Below are 15,820 nucleotides of genomic sequence, written 5' to 3' on the forward strand. Positions count from 1 at the left end.
GTCACTGTGAAGGATTTTTCCTACAGTTTAAGTTCAACAGAAGTGGGATACTTGTTGTATTTCAGTATCTGCTTAAGGTGTCTGAAGCTGCCTTTCTCCACATAGTGTAAGAAAAAAATAGTAAGGAAAATCAATTCATTTCCATCTAAGCCATTCTCAGGAGCAGTAGCAAATATGTTATTACAAACAGGATTAAAATTTTGAGTCTGAAGCAAACTTCTGTCTGCAGTGACTTTTTACTATTTGTCTAGATACATGGTGGTAACTTTAAGGACTAAAATCAGAGTTTTGTGCATCATCAGTAAAGTATAGTGAAAGATCGATCTTAAAGCTAATTATACATGGTTTAAGTGTAACATTTAAGTGTAACATACGGATTATGCTTCACATATCTTTTTTTTCTGACAAAAATCGACTAAAAAAGGTTTTCTAAAATGTGACATTCTTGCTGTAGACATGACAGGCTTAACATTTAGCACTGGCTTGGGAATAACATGATTTTGAAATAGTTGTGTATTCCAGAAAGAATGTTGACTTAATGAGCACTTAAAAATGCATCTACTATTAAGTATGGCTCATGTGCTTGAAAGTGCCATCAGATGAAATTGCTAGTGAGGCATTTTGTAGGAGGGAGGAAATTTATCAGACCGATTTCTTAATCAAGCTGTACTGTAAAGTAGTTAAAAGGTGAAATTGTAATAAATTAAGAAGTCATTCGTGTTACTATTTTAAAATCAAACACTAAACAGGGTCACTAAAACTGTTGCCTTTCATGATTTATTTAGATTGTGCATGATTGTATTGCATTTCACAGAGGTAAAGGCCCCCTGAAGAATACATCAGATGTCATTAATGCAGCCAAGAAGATTGCAGAGGCAGGATCAAGGATGGACAAATTGGCACGGGCTGTAGCTGATCAGGTAATAATAAAAATGAGCAGATATATGATGTAACCTCTATCAATGAGTTGCATTTTGCAGGAAAAGGAATCTTTACTTGGCAGAAAATTACCTATTGAAAGTCACTGCGTGGATAGTGATCTACCTATTGAATATAAGTTCTTTCTTATATACTAATCAGCTTGGGTTTTGCAGTACTGGAAAGTCATAAATGAGTTTCTTTAAAACTCAGAATTGTTCCACAGCCTCACTTCTGGACTCAGGTGATTGTATTAGAATTAGACATATATTTGTTGTCGTGAAAGCAGTAGAGACTTGGTTGCTCAGTTACCCTTGCCATATGCCTGGGTATCCTTATATTCTTTTCAGCTCATTCTTCCAGCAATTTCCCTTGATCTGGCACTGTTCTTTTTCAAGATTCAAGATTACCTGACTCCCTTGCTTCTGCTTTGCACTGTGCTTTCAGCTGTTCCATGTTCTAGGGGCTGTGTCCTCAGCCCCAAATTCATGTCACAACTGGAAAGATAAATTTGCTATATTCAGCCCCTTTCTTGCAGATTAGATTATCTATCCATCTGGAAGCATCATATGAAAAATCAAGAGCCAAATTTCAAATCTAGTTTCTAGGTAGCTAATTTTAGACTTAGGCAAATTAAATCTAACTATTTTTTCCCTTGAAAACTTCATATAGTTTCTTTCCTTTCAGTTGTCATCAGGAGAAATTTTGCTGGAAGTGGGAACTGATAGCTTCCTTGCCCCTAGTCTTTCTTTCCAAAATAAGTATTTCTTTTCTTCTTCGAGTAAGCATTTCATAATGTGTAACACATCCTGCCAGGGAACATGGGCCAGAGTGGCAAGAAACCTGAAGCTGCCCATTTTCCTATAACCTCAGAAACTTGGGGGTTAGGATTTCTTCATTATCACCAAACACTTTTCCTGTAGTTAACCCATTCCAGTCCCTCAGATGTAGCATCTGTGCATTTTAGCATAAGAAAGAAGAAGTCCATCTGTCAGCTGATGAAATTCCTCGTCTACACTATTTGCAGAGGTGGAACATTTTGAAGAAAGAAATGCAAAGTGACTTGCTATGCTTAGAGTGCATTGGCTTGAGTCACATTTTAGATTTCGGAAGACTGTAACATGCACGCTTTAATCATAAAGAGTAAAATCTCTGTGAGAATGAAGTATTTGTTTTAATGCTTGCACTTTAATGATATTGTACAGAACTTTGGAGACACTCATGCAATATAAACTTTTTATGGACAGTTGCATTTTTAATTATTGTTCCAATTCATTCGCTCCAAGGTACTTGTATTTAAAGCCTTGTCAGCTCTCTAGAAGTATTTAAAGTTCATTTCTTTCAGTTCATAGACTTCAAGAGTAGGGTAAATATTTCTTTATTAAATTGTCACCAGCAGGGAGAAGGTGTCATAAGGATTCATGCCTGAAAGATGTGGCAGCTGAGAAAGAAAGGCATTATAGCATTGCCAAAAGTATAGAGCAGATTAAACCTAACAGCCACAATGAACCTCCAGCTTTGTTTATTGTTAGTTTTAAAGGGAGAAAAAAAAGCAAAGTGACTGCATTCAGGGTTATAGATGACAACATATGCAGCTACTTCACTGCAAACATATTTCTTGCCAGCATTAGCTGTTGGGGCTAGAGCAGTCACCTCAAGTCAGAGGTTGTGATTGTGTTGACTCATGTGTGTTTAATTTCATCAGGTTTTGTTGAAGTGCTCTGATAATATTTTACAAAAATTGAGCATAAAGTTTGTAAGGTGCTAAAAAGACCTACTCAATATCTTTGTTCCCCAGGCTCTACAGTCAAAGAACATGTCAGTCAGACTTTGTTGGGTAGCCCCAAAGAGTATTTATTGGAGATATACTGTTAGCAATAGACCCTTTTCGCAATGTTTCATCAGAGTGAATTATTGAGGTCTGTTCTCTTGAGCAAGACTTCGAATGTTAATTGTGGCAGTGTTGTTTATTATGCTGTTGATATTGCAGGAGATGATGCAGTTTCTATTAAGGGTCCAAGAGACTATGAATAAATTGCACTTGGGCCTTTTCTAGTTATATTGATGATAAAAATTTCACTGAGTCTACCACATTTAACCTAATGTAATTTGTACCAAAACGTATTTGAGATGCACAGCATCCAAAATGGTATAGGGCTGTAGATAACCTTCCCTCTAATATGAAAAGGTATCCATTAGACATGCAGAGAGACCAATGCATCTCATTGTGTTCTTCAGAAGGGCTGCAATACTGATGTCATCTGCTGAGAGCCTGTAATATGTCACATTTCACTAAATAATATCCTTCTGGCACAACTTAAGATATTTATGTGTTAACAATAAGCTTACCAAATCTGTCAATACCAAACCCAAGCAGCCTCACCTCTGCCTCTTGAGTCCTTAGCATGTCAGAAAGGGTCCTGGCTTCTGCTGTGTCCTCTGAAGGTCTGCACAAATACCAGGGAACCTGGCAAGACAGTCAGGAGTTGGAACTAGACTGGGTGTAATCAGTCAGAACTGGGCTTATGTGGACCTGAACTTAACCTCGACACCCAGCAGCCAGCCTGGAGTTTCACATCAAACTTGGGTCTTTCGGCTGCTCAATAGATTCTTCTGTTCTGTACAAACTGATACCATAAGTGAATCTCAAACATAGCAATCATACTATTTTCATTGCCTTTCATTAGTGGCTGACAGAGAGATTTCTTCTTTTTACAAACAGATATAGTGCATCTTCAGGTTACAATTCACCAATCTTCAGTTAAATGAAAGGTAAAGTTAGAGTTTTCACATTTCATCAAGTATCTCATGTATATATGAAGGGAAAGCGAAGGGCTGTTCAGCCTGAAGAAGAGAAGGCTGCGTGGAGACCTCATAGCAGCCTTCCAGTATCTGAAGGGGGCCTATAAGGATGCTGGGGAGGGACTCTTCATTAGGACTGCAGTGGTAGGACAAGGGGTAATGGGTTCAAACTGAAACGGGAAGTTTAGATTAGATATAAGGAAGAAGTTCTTTACAGTGAGGGTGGTGAGGCACTGGAATGGGTTGCCCAAGGAAGTGGTGAATGCTCCATCCCTGGCGGCGTTCAAGGCCAGATTGGACAGAGCCTTGGGCAACGTGGTTTAGTGCGAGGTGTCCCTGCCCATGGCAGGGGGGTTGGAACTAGATGATCTTAAGGTCCTTTCCAACCCTAACTATTCTATGGTTCTATGATTCTAAATGGATTCACCTAATACACACACATTGCCACTATCTCCTCTGATTCCCTTTCTATAATCAAATAAACGGAGCTACATCTATTCAAATGTTTCTTTTGTCTGTAGTGCCCGGACTCAGCCTGCAAACAGGATCTGCTGGCCTACCTGCAGCGCATTGCCCTCTACTGCCACCAACTCAACATCTGCAGCAAAGTGAAGGCAGAAGTTCAGAACCTGGGCGGAGAACTTATTGTATCAGGGGTAAGCTGGTATTTGTATTTAGCCATTTATATTTCCCATGTAGGACTTGAAAGGGAGCATTTTTGATGGCAATAATGTACAAAACAAAAATACAGTGTTTCATAAGCAAGTTTTTTAAAATGTTATCGCCATTTTTTCAGACCTTACAATAACTTGCATAGAGCAATTTGATTTTCCCATTACCCTTTGTTTATACTAACCTTGTAAAATCTTCATTCTTCCCAAAGAAAAGTAATTTCATAGCCTAGGAAGTCATTGCCAAGCTGTGAATATTATAATTATTTAGAGCTTTTTTATATTTGCTCATTATAAATCTTCTTTTCTTTGTTAGTACTGGTAATTTCCTTCCTCTGTGCAGAAGCCAGCTCTGTATGAAGTGGATATTGTTAAGATGGTGATGACTAATGGGATTTCATTCACTCAGGTTCCAATGCACACTAGGTTTAGCAAAAACTCTGGAAGGCCAGCAAAATATTTAAAGTTTTGATGCACGTGCTGTTTTCAAATACTATTGGCAAGCACAATGATTATATACTCTAATTCCCAGTTATTTCAGTTATTTCCAGTGAATACCACAAACTTTTTACATGCAATCTTTTTTAGAAATAAAGGCAGGAATATGCAGCAGCAGTAATATTATAAACAATGAGTTTCCTATATTTTTGAACTATTTTTACATTCCTTCTCCTAATGTTGGACTCAGCCTCTGGGAGATGACTTGAACCAAGCAGTAATAGTTGCTGCTTTTTATGATTTTCGTGGGGGTTTTTTAACTAATCACCCTAGTATTAGCCCCACGACACCTTTGTTACCTTCTAACTCAAATACAGACCATATGTATATAAACATATAATATGTTCCACTCTCCTGTGTTTTCAAAACGATGGTGATTTGTGAGGCCCAAGATACTTGAAATAAGATTGTTTGCAGATGTGGTTTTGAAAAAGCACCCTTTCATTGTTTAAGCCCAATCAAGTACGAAGATTGTTAGGATGACTAACTTGTGCCCTTCATTCCATCCATAAGATTCCCCAGTGAAATCACTGGCCTTCCTCAAACACATCAGAAGTCAAAGCAAATGTTCTCAACTACATAACATTTCAATTTTTTGCAAAGCACTGTAGAAGGTCTTAAACATTTGCTAGGCTTTCTTGGATCAAACATTCTGAAGTCATATATACAACCCTAAAAGGAGTTGCTTAAATGTTCCTGTGTCTGTCCTGAAATTGGTCTTCGCTTCTTGCCTTATGTACGCATGTAATTTTAATACCTTGATCTTCCCACAGCAATGAAAAGATCCTCTTCCATTTTCCTGATATAAATGGAGTGATCTGTCCTTATATCGCTGACAGCTATGCTGCATAGTAAATGCTATGATCTTTTCTTACCTACTGCCATCTGGGTCCAGCTTTTCATACTCATTGAATTGTCATATTCATCTATCTATAACAATTACCCAAATCAGTGCTTCTACCAGCTTGGCTTTTGTGGTTGTGTGTGTTTCTTTTTCAAGTCTCTTTATTTAGTGTATGTGGATGCTGAATAAGCCATTGTGAATCTCTAGCATCTATTCGTTAATGGAACATCACCATCCGTTGTGAAATTTAAGTGGCCAAACTGCTTGACTTCATCATTTCCAGTCTGGCATTGTTAGCATCTGCTGCTTACCAGGCTTCGTCATCATTGTGTTTCTGTTTAGCTGGGGTTTCACAGTCGGTTGCAAAGGCAAAACTAGCTTCCCCCACAGAAATTATTTGGGTCTGTTCCAAAGACTCGGTACTACTGACATACAGATAATTTTAAGATTGCCCAACTTGCTTCTTATGTGGTTGCTCTGGACAGGAGGTGATAGAGTTGAACTCCTGTGCATCCCTTTTTGCGAGCATTATCGTGTTATCTGATGTAACACATTAGTAAAGTGCTTTCCTGATAGTATTTTCCAAGCTATTTATCTTCAAGGTGCTGGGTACTGTATGCTCCTTTGCTATCCAGAGATCTGGTATCCAAGTGCACATCTACATCTGCTTGTCTACTTGCTGCTTCTGCTTCCATCTTCTTCTTCATTTTCTCTTGGATAGCCAATTGCAAATAAGTAGTATTTTATTTACATGAAATGTAAATAATGAAATAATGAAATACCATTATTTGGCAACTTGCATACAGTACAAAGTTAGAAGTTCAATAGAAATCCAGAATTCAAGCTTCCTAACCTATGACTACAGATGTAAGTTTATGTGAATGCACAATATATAAGCGTTTTGATGTAAATATCAAGCACCACGATATATTACAATATTGTAATTTACTACTGTGTTTTCAAATAACCACAGTATAATTCAGATTGATCCAAAAGATGAGTTATGATTCAGAACTTTTACGGGAAGTACAATCTCTGCTTGAACTTTTGCATTATTAAAAATATTAATAAATATTTTTAAATTAATGTATGCATACGAGTGTATGAATCCACACATGGGCATATGTATATTTTTGTATAAAGGAAAGAGGCATAAAACCAGTTCAAACCTAAAAAACACACAAAAACCACCCCACAGTTCTCACAGTTCTTAGAGAAAAATATGTTGCAACTGCTTCAAAAATACTGTGTACATAACATATAATGTGCTATATATCTTTTGGTGAAACTTCTATTTCTTTCCCTTCTCCCCAGGATTCAGTAGTTCTGTATGGTTTATCTCTGAAAATAAGCATAAAGTTGATCTTGTTTGCTTTTTCCTCTATAGATTGGTATGATACTAGCATAGCATACGAAGTGGTTCTTTTTGGCATCATTGACTTTGCTGCAAATAGAAAAACAGATCTAAAAGTAAGAAAATGTCACACTCCTGAAGTGTAAATTTTAATTTCAGTAAAGAACCTGTTGTTGTTTTTCCCTTTCTTTCTTCCATTTCTTTTCCCCCAGCTCTTTCTCTCCTTTGATCTTTCCCATCAAATTCCCTGCATGCAGACAGCAAAATTATTTTCACCAGATAAGTAAGATTTGGCAATTGAGAGTTAGCATACATCACCTTTACCTTATTAATGGTGAAAGGCCAATTTAGACTATCTGTGGACTTGGCCCTTTATGTTACAAGGTGAGACTCTTAACTCCTGATTCCAATTGAGTTTTGAAAAGTAAAATAAGAGAAAACATAATAGAAAACTATTATGTTACCTGTTCTTCAGTGCAAGGCCTGGTAAACTTGAAGAAGATTTTAGAGAAGAAAGTAAAGAAAAGGGGTAAGGAGGAAGTTAGATAAAAGCAAAAAGGAATTAATATTTTCAAAAATCTTTGTTCCTAATAAAATCCTTGTTCCTCTCTGACTTTGGTCCATAAACAGATATATGGTTCTGTAATTTTTAAATTGAATATTCGATTTCTAATTCCTAAGAATAAGCAACCTCCTTTAATAAAATCACGGGCTAAAAGCAGTTCAAAATAATTTTCTTTGTCTCTTGCCTTGGTTTATTTAATGTAATGTATATTTGCTTCATAATCAGTTGCGCTATTGTATTGGAATGAATCCTCTGAGGTGCTGAGCGTATGCTACTCTCAATGAAGTAAATAACATTTTCATATACTTAACTCTTACTGATAGATAGCCTTTTTGTGGTAGCTACTTTTGTTGAATAGAGTTGATTTTAACCATGATGTTTGTTATTTGGATAGAAATTCAGTCTTCTAACTCTAGGGCTGCTTTATTTTTTTAGTATCCTCTCTGACTTTTGTTAGCTAGACCATTACAATAAAGCAGATCTATATATTCATTTCTTACTCTAGAATAAATATCCACTTGTTCTGTTTACTGCTGCTCTGAAGCTGATCAGCTCATTTATCTACTATCCATTTCGGCTATGAGCTTGCATTTTTTAAAACTCTTCTTTATGGAAGTAGCTTTGCTACAGTCTTTCCTGCAAGATTAGATTGAACAAAATCTGAGAAAATCCCATATCCAAGGCAGCCCCCTATCGTGTTCAGGTTTGATTTAGAAGTCTACAGATATAATCAGCTGTATGATCAGAAAATTTGCCCAAAGAGTCTTAAACTTCTGAGCCAGATAGATATGCAGTGTCATACAGAGTAACAGCCATGTACCTCTGAACACTGTCCAAAACTAGTGAATTGGTAGCCAAAGCACACTCCAAACATACTTTAGCTGGGTCCAGTTTCCAATTATTTTCAAAGGCCCATTTATCTTAGCATAATAGGCTCAGCTATGATACTAAGAGAAGGGTTATTACAATATGTTGAAGATAAAAGACAGTTTACTTAAGATTGTAGCTTTATCTATGAGTTCTTGCTTTGTGAATTTAAGTGAAGACTTTAGGGGAAAAAAGAAGGCAAAATTGCTAGACCACCCCATTAACTTTGAGTAGGACATTATGAAGATTCCTGTAACACCTGGACTGGGAAGTTGGATACATAAAATTATTAATAGATGTGGGATATACTGCAAAATAACTGTATGTTTATCAGTGATAAGAATGAGGTAAATGGAAAGAGTTAGTCCTCATCAAAACAAAATGAACCTCATAATTTATCACAGCGTAAAGAGGCTGAGCTGGCAGACAGTTTCCCTGTTAATTCTGCCTATGGATCTTACATCTAGTAAACTAAAATGTTTTAAAGGTCCTACTTTTCTTTCATTTAAGGCTTCATCACCCTGAACTACCTTGTGCTATAAAAGCAAGATGGTATGTGTATGGGCAGTGAAGTACCAAGTTGCTACTTAAAAATTCTGTAGAGTCAAAAAAAAGTCAAGAAATTTGAAGTTCACTTGCTATTAAGAGCAAGTAGGTCCATCTTTCCCTGCGTTTGGGTTAAGAGCCTGTGCATAAGCAGTTGCTTAAGAGCCACTGCTGTGGTATTTCATTTCACCTGTCAGAAAGCCTTTCTGGGTTTTTTTCCTTTGTTTGTTTTAAAATAGGCAATTGGAGAGCACCTTTGCATTGAAAATGCTTAAGATTATGGAGAAAGTGTTGTTTTGGAGTTTGGTAAATAAAATAATTTAATCTTTCCTGAATCAGGCAAGAATTTAGCATTATGTAAAAGAAAGTTGGCTGAAGGGACAGTTGGCAAATTGACAAAACTGTTGGGCCCCTTCAAGATTCTCGGGAGTGCAAAAAGGTTACTCCTGTTACTTAGCTGCATGGAAATAAGTTTTACTATTCATTTATAACAGAAATGGAAGAATGTTGCATGAAGTATACTCACAGAAACAGCTTGACAAATCAGGGTTTATAGATATTTCTGGGCTGGACTGCTTGGACTGGCAAACTGTGAGTGGTTTCAGTAGGAAACACCTGAGCTAAGACCTAGCTTTACTTAATGATAAACAGATATCACTAATAGAGTTTTTGTGCTTTGCCTGCTAGTAATTTTATTTACTTGGAGCTGAGGGTAAGAGCAGTTATTCCTAAATAATTTCTTTGTTCATATTTGTTGGATAGTGGTTGATCAAAGAGTTACACAGCAGAAAGAAGAGACACAGTCCTATATCTAAGCTGATGCCATTGCAAGACTAGTGTTTGTGTCATGATAGTACATGACAAGTGAATATACTCAAATTAGTAAAGAGAAAGGAAAGATGGACCCAGGGACTCTATAGATAATTACTAAATTACCTAAGAATATAATTTGACTTTTGTCAAAAAAGATCGACTCATGGTAAGATATTTGTTTAGGATGGGGTTGATGGAAAGGAGTTTTGTTTTGAGACTTGAAAGCATCAGGTAAAGGAGAGGACTTTGGAAATAATAAGGAAGTAAGCCAAACAACCTGAAATATGGGATATGAAAGGGGCAGGGAAAGAAAAAGCCAAACCAAAAGTAAGACAGGAAAACGAAATCAAAGAATTGCAATGGTGGGAAAGGACCAAGATATAGTCAGGACCGTAAAGTTGGTTGGACTCCACAATAATCTCTACTCTCCTAGTAGAACACTCAAGGAGAGAAAATAAAAACTTCGGGTCTTTACTTCAGCTCTGAGGTTACCACGGTAAAAAGACAGGGAGTCTGGGGCTAGGTGGGGAAAGTGAGAGAACTTGATTTACATTATATATTCAACTAGCTCATGTTATCTGCTTTGGCATAAATGAAAGAAATTTAAAATATAGGGAAATGTATCAGCTATGTCTTTTGGGATGGAGATATATTTAAGTAGCCTTTGCATATGTGTTTGAATAAACTCATATTGATATATGAGAGGGTGAAATAAAGCCATAGCAAGTGTACTTTGTCCTAAAATATATGGCTTTATGAAGCACGTGATACATATAAATATACAGGTTCCGATAAGACTTTACCTGGAACAAATTGTTTGAGCTTTTCTATTTGTGACTAATACAAGAGTCTCCAACACCTCCTGGCACAGGCTGTATCTCTCGATACACTATCCAGGAAAGGGATTACCTGATGATATGGTAACATAAAAAATGTATCATCCTGACACTGATGAAATTTACTGCTCCTAGAGGATAAAGGCATCAGTGAGCTATATGCAGGTTAATCAAAATAAGTGCTGATAAAATCCCTCATGGTCATGTATTCATTATATATGATGTATTGTACAGAAACACTGTCTTAGGGATTTCTGAAAGTTGAAACAGTGAAGAATTCCTTATTATCCTACTAAACAGCTCAAAGACAAATAGAAGAAAAAGGCATAAATAGATATATCTATACTGGTTCTAATGCTGTTTGCAATACCTCTTCCAAAAATGTCAAAATAATAAAGATTTAGTTCATTAGATGAAGCTTGCCTATTGCTTCCCAGTAAAGGTAACACAGACCAGGAGCCCAGAGAGTTTATACAATTGTCATCCTGTCATCCTTGAAGGGATACAAGCCCCAGGTAGGCAGTGCAGCAGCTGAGTGGGTCTAATGCTGACAATCAACTAATTTCAAGTTGAAAGTTGTACAGGAGACAACTAGAGGTCTCTTTCAAGTGACATTTCTACAGGTTTAACTCAGCTAAGTGAAGAAGCCCATAGATCTTATTTTTAAGTCTGTGAGTTCACATAGTTTTGCCTTTGTAAGTGTAGCTGAGTATGTATCCTGAGTTTTGGGCATTTGAGGGATAAGTGTGATCCACATAAAGAATAGCACGGAAGACATGGGAGAGGTTCATTCATTTTTATTAGTGTTATGGTTATTTCTTCAAAGCAGCTGAGTGAAGGTAGATTGGTGATGGGCAGAGTTTACATTATGTGAGAAAAAGTAGATGAATGAAGCTTAAGACATAACTGACAAATTCAGCAGGAAAATATGTTTTATTAAATAATCTCAGTTGCTTTGAAGCTACAATGTGTTGCTATAAGGCTGTTTTCAGGACTAAGGAAATACTGTGTAAAAAGGCACATACAAACACATACACATAAAAATGAAACAATATATACTGCATAAATGGAAAGATGTTGTCTAGAATTTCATTTGGAAAACAAAATTCCACTGCACTTGTCTTCATTAGAATATATTCATGGAGACAAGGAGCATGTGCACAATCTATATGTCTGCATTTAGTAGGTTAAAATGTAGACAGGTCAGACTTTTATCCTTATTAAGAAGCATTTTGGCTACAGGGAACACACTCTTGTGCTTTACCAGGTGCAAATATTCATGAATTTCTGAAGATTAAATATATTGAAATTTCTCATTAGAAGAATTTTCTGCAAAGAAAAACATTTCTGATACCAAACGTTAAGCCATTTAATTCCATGAGAACAAAGCAAAGCAGATTCAAGATTGAAGCTTGAAACAAATATGATCATAGAAAAAGATTAGAGAATTGAAGGAAATACTAATGTGTATGCTTCACTGTATACTGCATTTGCATTAAAAGTAGTAACCACTCCAGAATTCAAAGCTCGTCTGCTACAGCAGTTATGGCTTCAATACAGCTTGTTTTCCTGCTGAATGAGATGGGAAGAAATAGGAACATTATGGCTTTCTGGTACACAAACTGCACCAGGCCTACAATAATTAGCAAGGTCTAGAGACCATTCTAACATGTGCTAAAGTATGGTCCTAGAGGACTATTCCTATAAAAAATAATATAAAGAGAGGACTTCAGTACTATCTCATGTTCACTTCTGTTCTCATCTTACTGCCTTTAAAGGAGGTGGTTTGGGACCAAACTTCACCATTTTTTCTTAAATAAGAATTCCTTTGCCCTGGGGCATCCTCAGGTGGCCTCCTTAATGCACAGCATAGATTTGCTAATAGGTACATCCTGAGGATTTAAATAAAAATTAAGTTTCTTACATGCATTACAACATGGCATTATGGAGAACTGAGTTTACATAACAGATTTAACATGCAATAAGAGACATTGGACTGTGTTTCCTATACAGGAGTAACTCTTTTAGCTTTTGCAATTATTTAAGTTCTTGATTTGGTAAGACTTAATCTCACTTCTAAAAGTAATATCAGATGATGCTTTTGCAGATATTAAAAGAATAACAACTTCAGTTCAGACTCCTCAGATTCTTTGCCTTTAATTACAGTTCTTGACAACATAAGTTGCAGATGAGTAACACACACATGGAAACACTCACAGACAAGAAAACATGCCCTAAAGGGAAAACATCAACAGGTTTTCCCAGCCTGAGCAGAATCAATTGCAAATACCAAAAAAAACTGCTTACAACAAAGTATTTAATAAAACTCCCAATAGGAATGTATTTCCATTAAATGCAGGAGGTGGTAATAGCCTTTAGGAAGAGATCAAACTGAGCGAGGAAACTTAAAAGTTGCCTTATATCTTTAACTTCTGAAATATTTCTTCCACACATATTGCTATTACTATTACTATGATTATTTATGAAACTCACAGGAGCTAAGGAAGAATATGTCTGTTCTCACATCACATCATTAATCTTAAATAACTGATAAGCGGCTGCATCAACAAAAAGGGTTTGTTTTGTATAATGTATTCAAGACATTGATATGGAGTTAAAGTAAAAACCTATCCTGTATTAGAAAAATTAATCCTAACCTCTTACTATTAGATATTCTCAAATGCTTTCTTTTAACATCATTTCTTTCTAATTCTAACAAATACATCATCAAAAATACTTTGTGAACTAGGTTACCAGCTAGGTAATAGTATCACTAGAAAATGAGACAAAACATACCAGTGATGTGTCTTAAATCTCATCAAAGACCAAATTAGAACTCTGTGAAACTGGATTAGAGCATCAATATCTTATCCAAAAGACTGCAGAAACATTTCGATCCTTTTTTATACCTGCAACTAGATTCAGCATTCCCATTGTCAAAAAATTAGAGAAGTTACAGCTTTACTCAGTCTCAGATGGGATGTTACATATTTCATCATTCCTTAGCTATGACAGATAATGAACAAAAATGATTTTTCCATTCATCCATCAAGCTGATCCATAGCAGCAAAAGGACATCTTTGGTTCAGAGGCGTGTCTGTGTTGAGGTCTCAAACTTTCATGAAATGTGTCAGCTTGACATTTTTACATGGCCTTTATTGTTCCTGTTGTTCCTATTTCTTAAAATAGATCCATTTCTACCTTCTGTAGGTATACCAATAGTACGTATGTTTCTGTGGAATGGATACTCCTCAGCTTTTCGTAGTCTTGCCCTGCTCAAACTGTATAGAGAACAGCCACTGGTACCTTAGTGGTGCCTGCCCATTCCCCATCATCTGTCCATCCTTTTAAGCAAGACAGCAAGCACTTTGGTGTTTTTTTCTGGTAAATCTTTGATGTCAGACTGAACACGGACCCTTTTTTTAGCTTGATTTCTAGTGCCTGGGTGCAAGTAATTAAATCAGTGACTTGATCTGCATTCATATAGTTTTCTTATGGTGTTAGGCGTAACCTACATCCCTTAAGAAAATATTTTAGAGTATCAAAGTCTTCATTTACTGTCTCTTTGCATTTCCATGCATTCATTTAATTAATCTTAGTTGTATTCCTTAGAACACTTCAAAGATTTCCTTACTTTCTTGAATGTATGTACATTTTTGAAATGTTTTCAGCTAGGTATATTCTTTCTCTACTTGTGTTCGCTGTTTAGGCAAGTAATGTGTTCTAGAGTATGTTCACAAATCAGTCTTATCATTTTTGCTCTTCCCTTATTTTTCTCTTCATCAACTACAGGTATCATAATAAGCAGGTCGAAATAAGACTTCAGATTTAAGCAGTGCTAGCCCCAAAATATCATCTGGGGTATTATCTGCTACCTAATCTATTCAAGCATTTATATCATGTTATCATGATGGAATCTACCATATTTCTCCATATTTCTCATCTTGTGTTGTTACTGAAGAATATTCTTGGCCATACTCAGTCTTCTGGGATTTAATTGTGCTACTTCCACTTGCTTCTGTTCCAATAAAAGACCATTTATTTCTTTTTTGGAGATCTTAGAACTGCTACTACAAGTTTAATATTTCTCATATTTAAGGATATATTCTTTAAACATCCTTTTCTATCAGAATGAGGAATGTTGCTTAGGCTTCATAAGGCCTGGTGGTCACAGGAATTCAAAATATGTTCCTACTTTATTTGGCAAAAACAACTGTGGTGCAATAGTCAAGTCATAGGTTACCTAAGTTATGAATTAACTGAATTCTGCCTGGTAGTTTTTACCATTAAAGCCTTTAAAAGTTGAATTTTTCTTTTCTCTTTGGCATACTAGTAGACATACTAGTTAATAAGGAGTAGATGCAATACAGCGTACCAGAGGTGGTTTTCCTCCTATCTTCATACACACAAATAGCTTGAAATCAAGATGATGTAATGAGAAATCAGACAGATATATTTAATTCAATTACCAACTGAAATTCACAGCACTATCATCACTTTGCGTTACTCAGATGCAGCCTAGTTTTGCATTGTGTTCCTGAAGTTACATATCATCTCTAACAGTCACAATAGCTCTTCACTTAGTCAACTGAACCAGACCACTTGTTGAGTTTTTAAATCCACAAATATGCTGTTTTAAAGTAGCAAAACTTTAAAACAGTGCAGATAGTGCAGATTTAGAATGAGATGAAAGTTTTGAAGGGTAAGAAGAAAAACACTTGACCTCTGTTGTTAGGTGAAGTGACTGCTACTAGACATGGATCACACTGTTTTTTCAATAGAAGGAAAGGAGAGAAAAAAAAGGAGCACAGGAACAGAGCAGGGAATACACATTAATCGTTACTAAGGCTGAAAAAATAATCATGATTAGATTACAATTTACATGATCCTTGTAGCAATAAAAAGCCTGAGGGAAAACGTCAGTATTAACTCTGTATGCGTATAATACATGCTCTTAGAAGAGATTTAAGGAGTGTTCGTTTTTCCTCTTTCAAAAGGCAGGATCTTATGCTAGCACTCTTTACAGGCACTGACTAGTCCCCCATTCTCTGAGCAGTTTGATTTAATAGAGTTAGGTTCAGCAGCATATACTATTTTTTTCAATTT

The 15,820-nt window shown here is 36.2% G+C and overlaps 1 protein-coding gene across 2 annotated transcripts in view; it reads left to right on the plus strand.

Moving 5' to 3' along the window:
* The window catches only part of CTNNA2 (catenin alpha 2), a 500,115-nt gene that overhangs the window by 468,254 nt on the left and 16,041 nt on the right, over positions 1-15,820 (plus strand). For both annotated transcript variants that reach the window (XM_030491748.1, XM_030491749.1), the window contains exons 16-17: positions 815-920; positions 4,242-4,376. In XM_030491748.1, the coding sequence (XP_030347608.1) occupies positions 815-920; positions 4,242-4,376 (241 nt within the window). The remainder of the gene's footprint in view (positions 1-814; positions 921-4,241; positions 4,377-15,820) is intronic.

The sequence above is a fragment of the Strigops habroptila genome, chromosome 7 (assembly GCF_004027225.2).
Source record: "Strigops habroptila isolate Jane chromosome 7, bStrHab1.2.pri, whole genome shotgun sequence".
NCBI lineage: Eukaryota > Metazoa > Chordata > Aves > Psittaciformes > Psittacidae > Strigops > Strigops habroptila.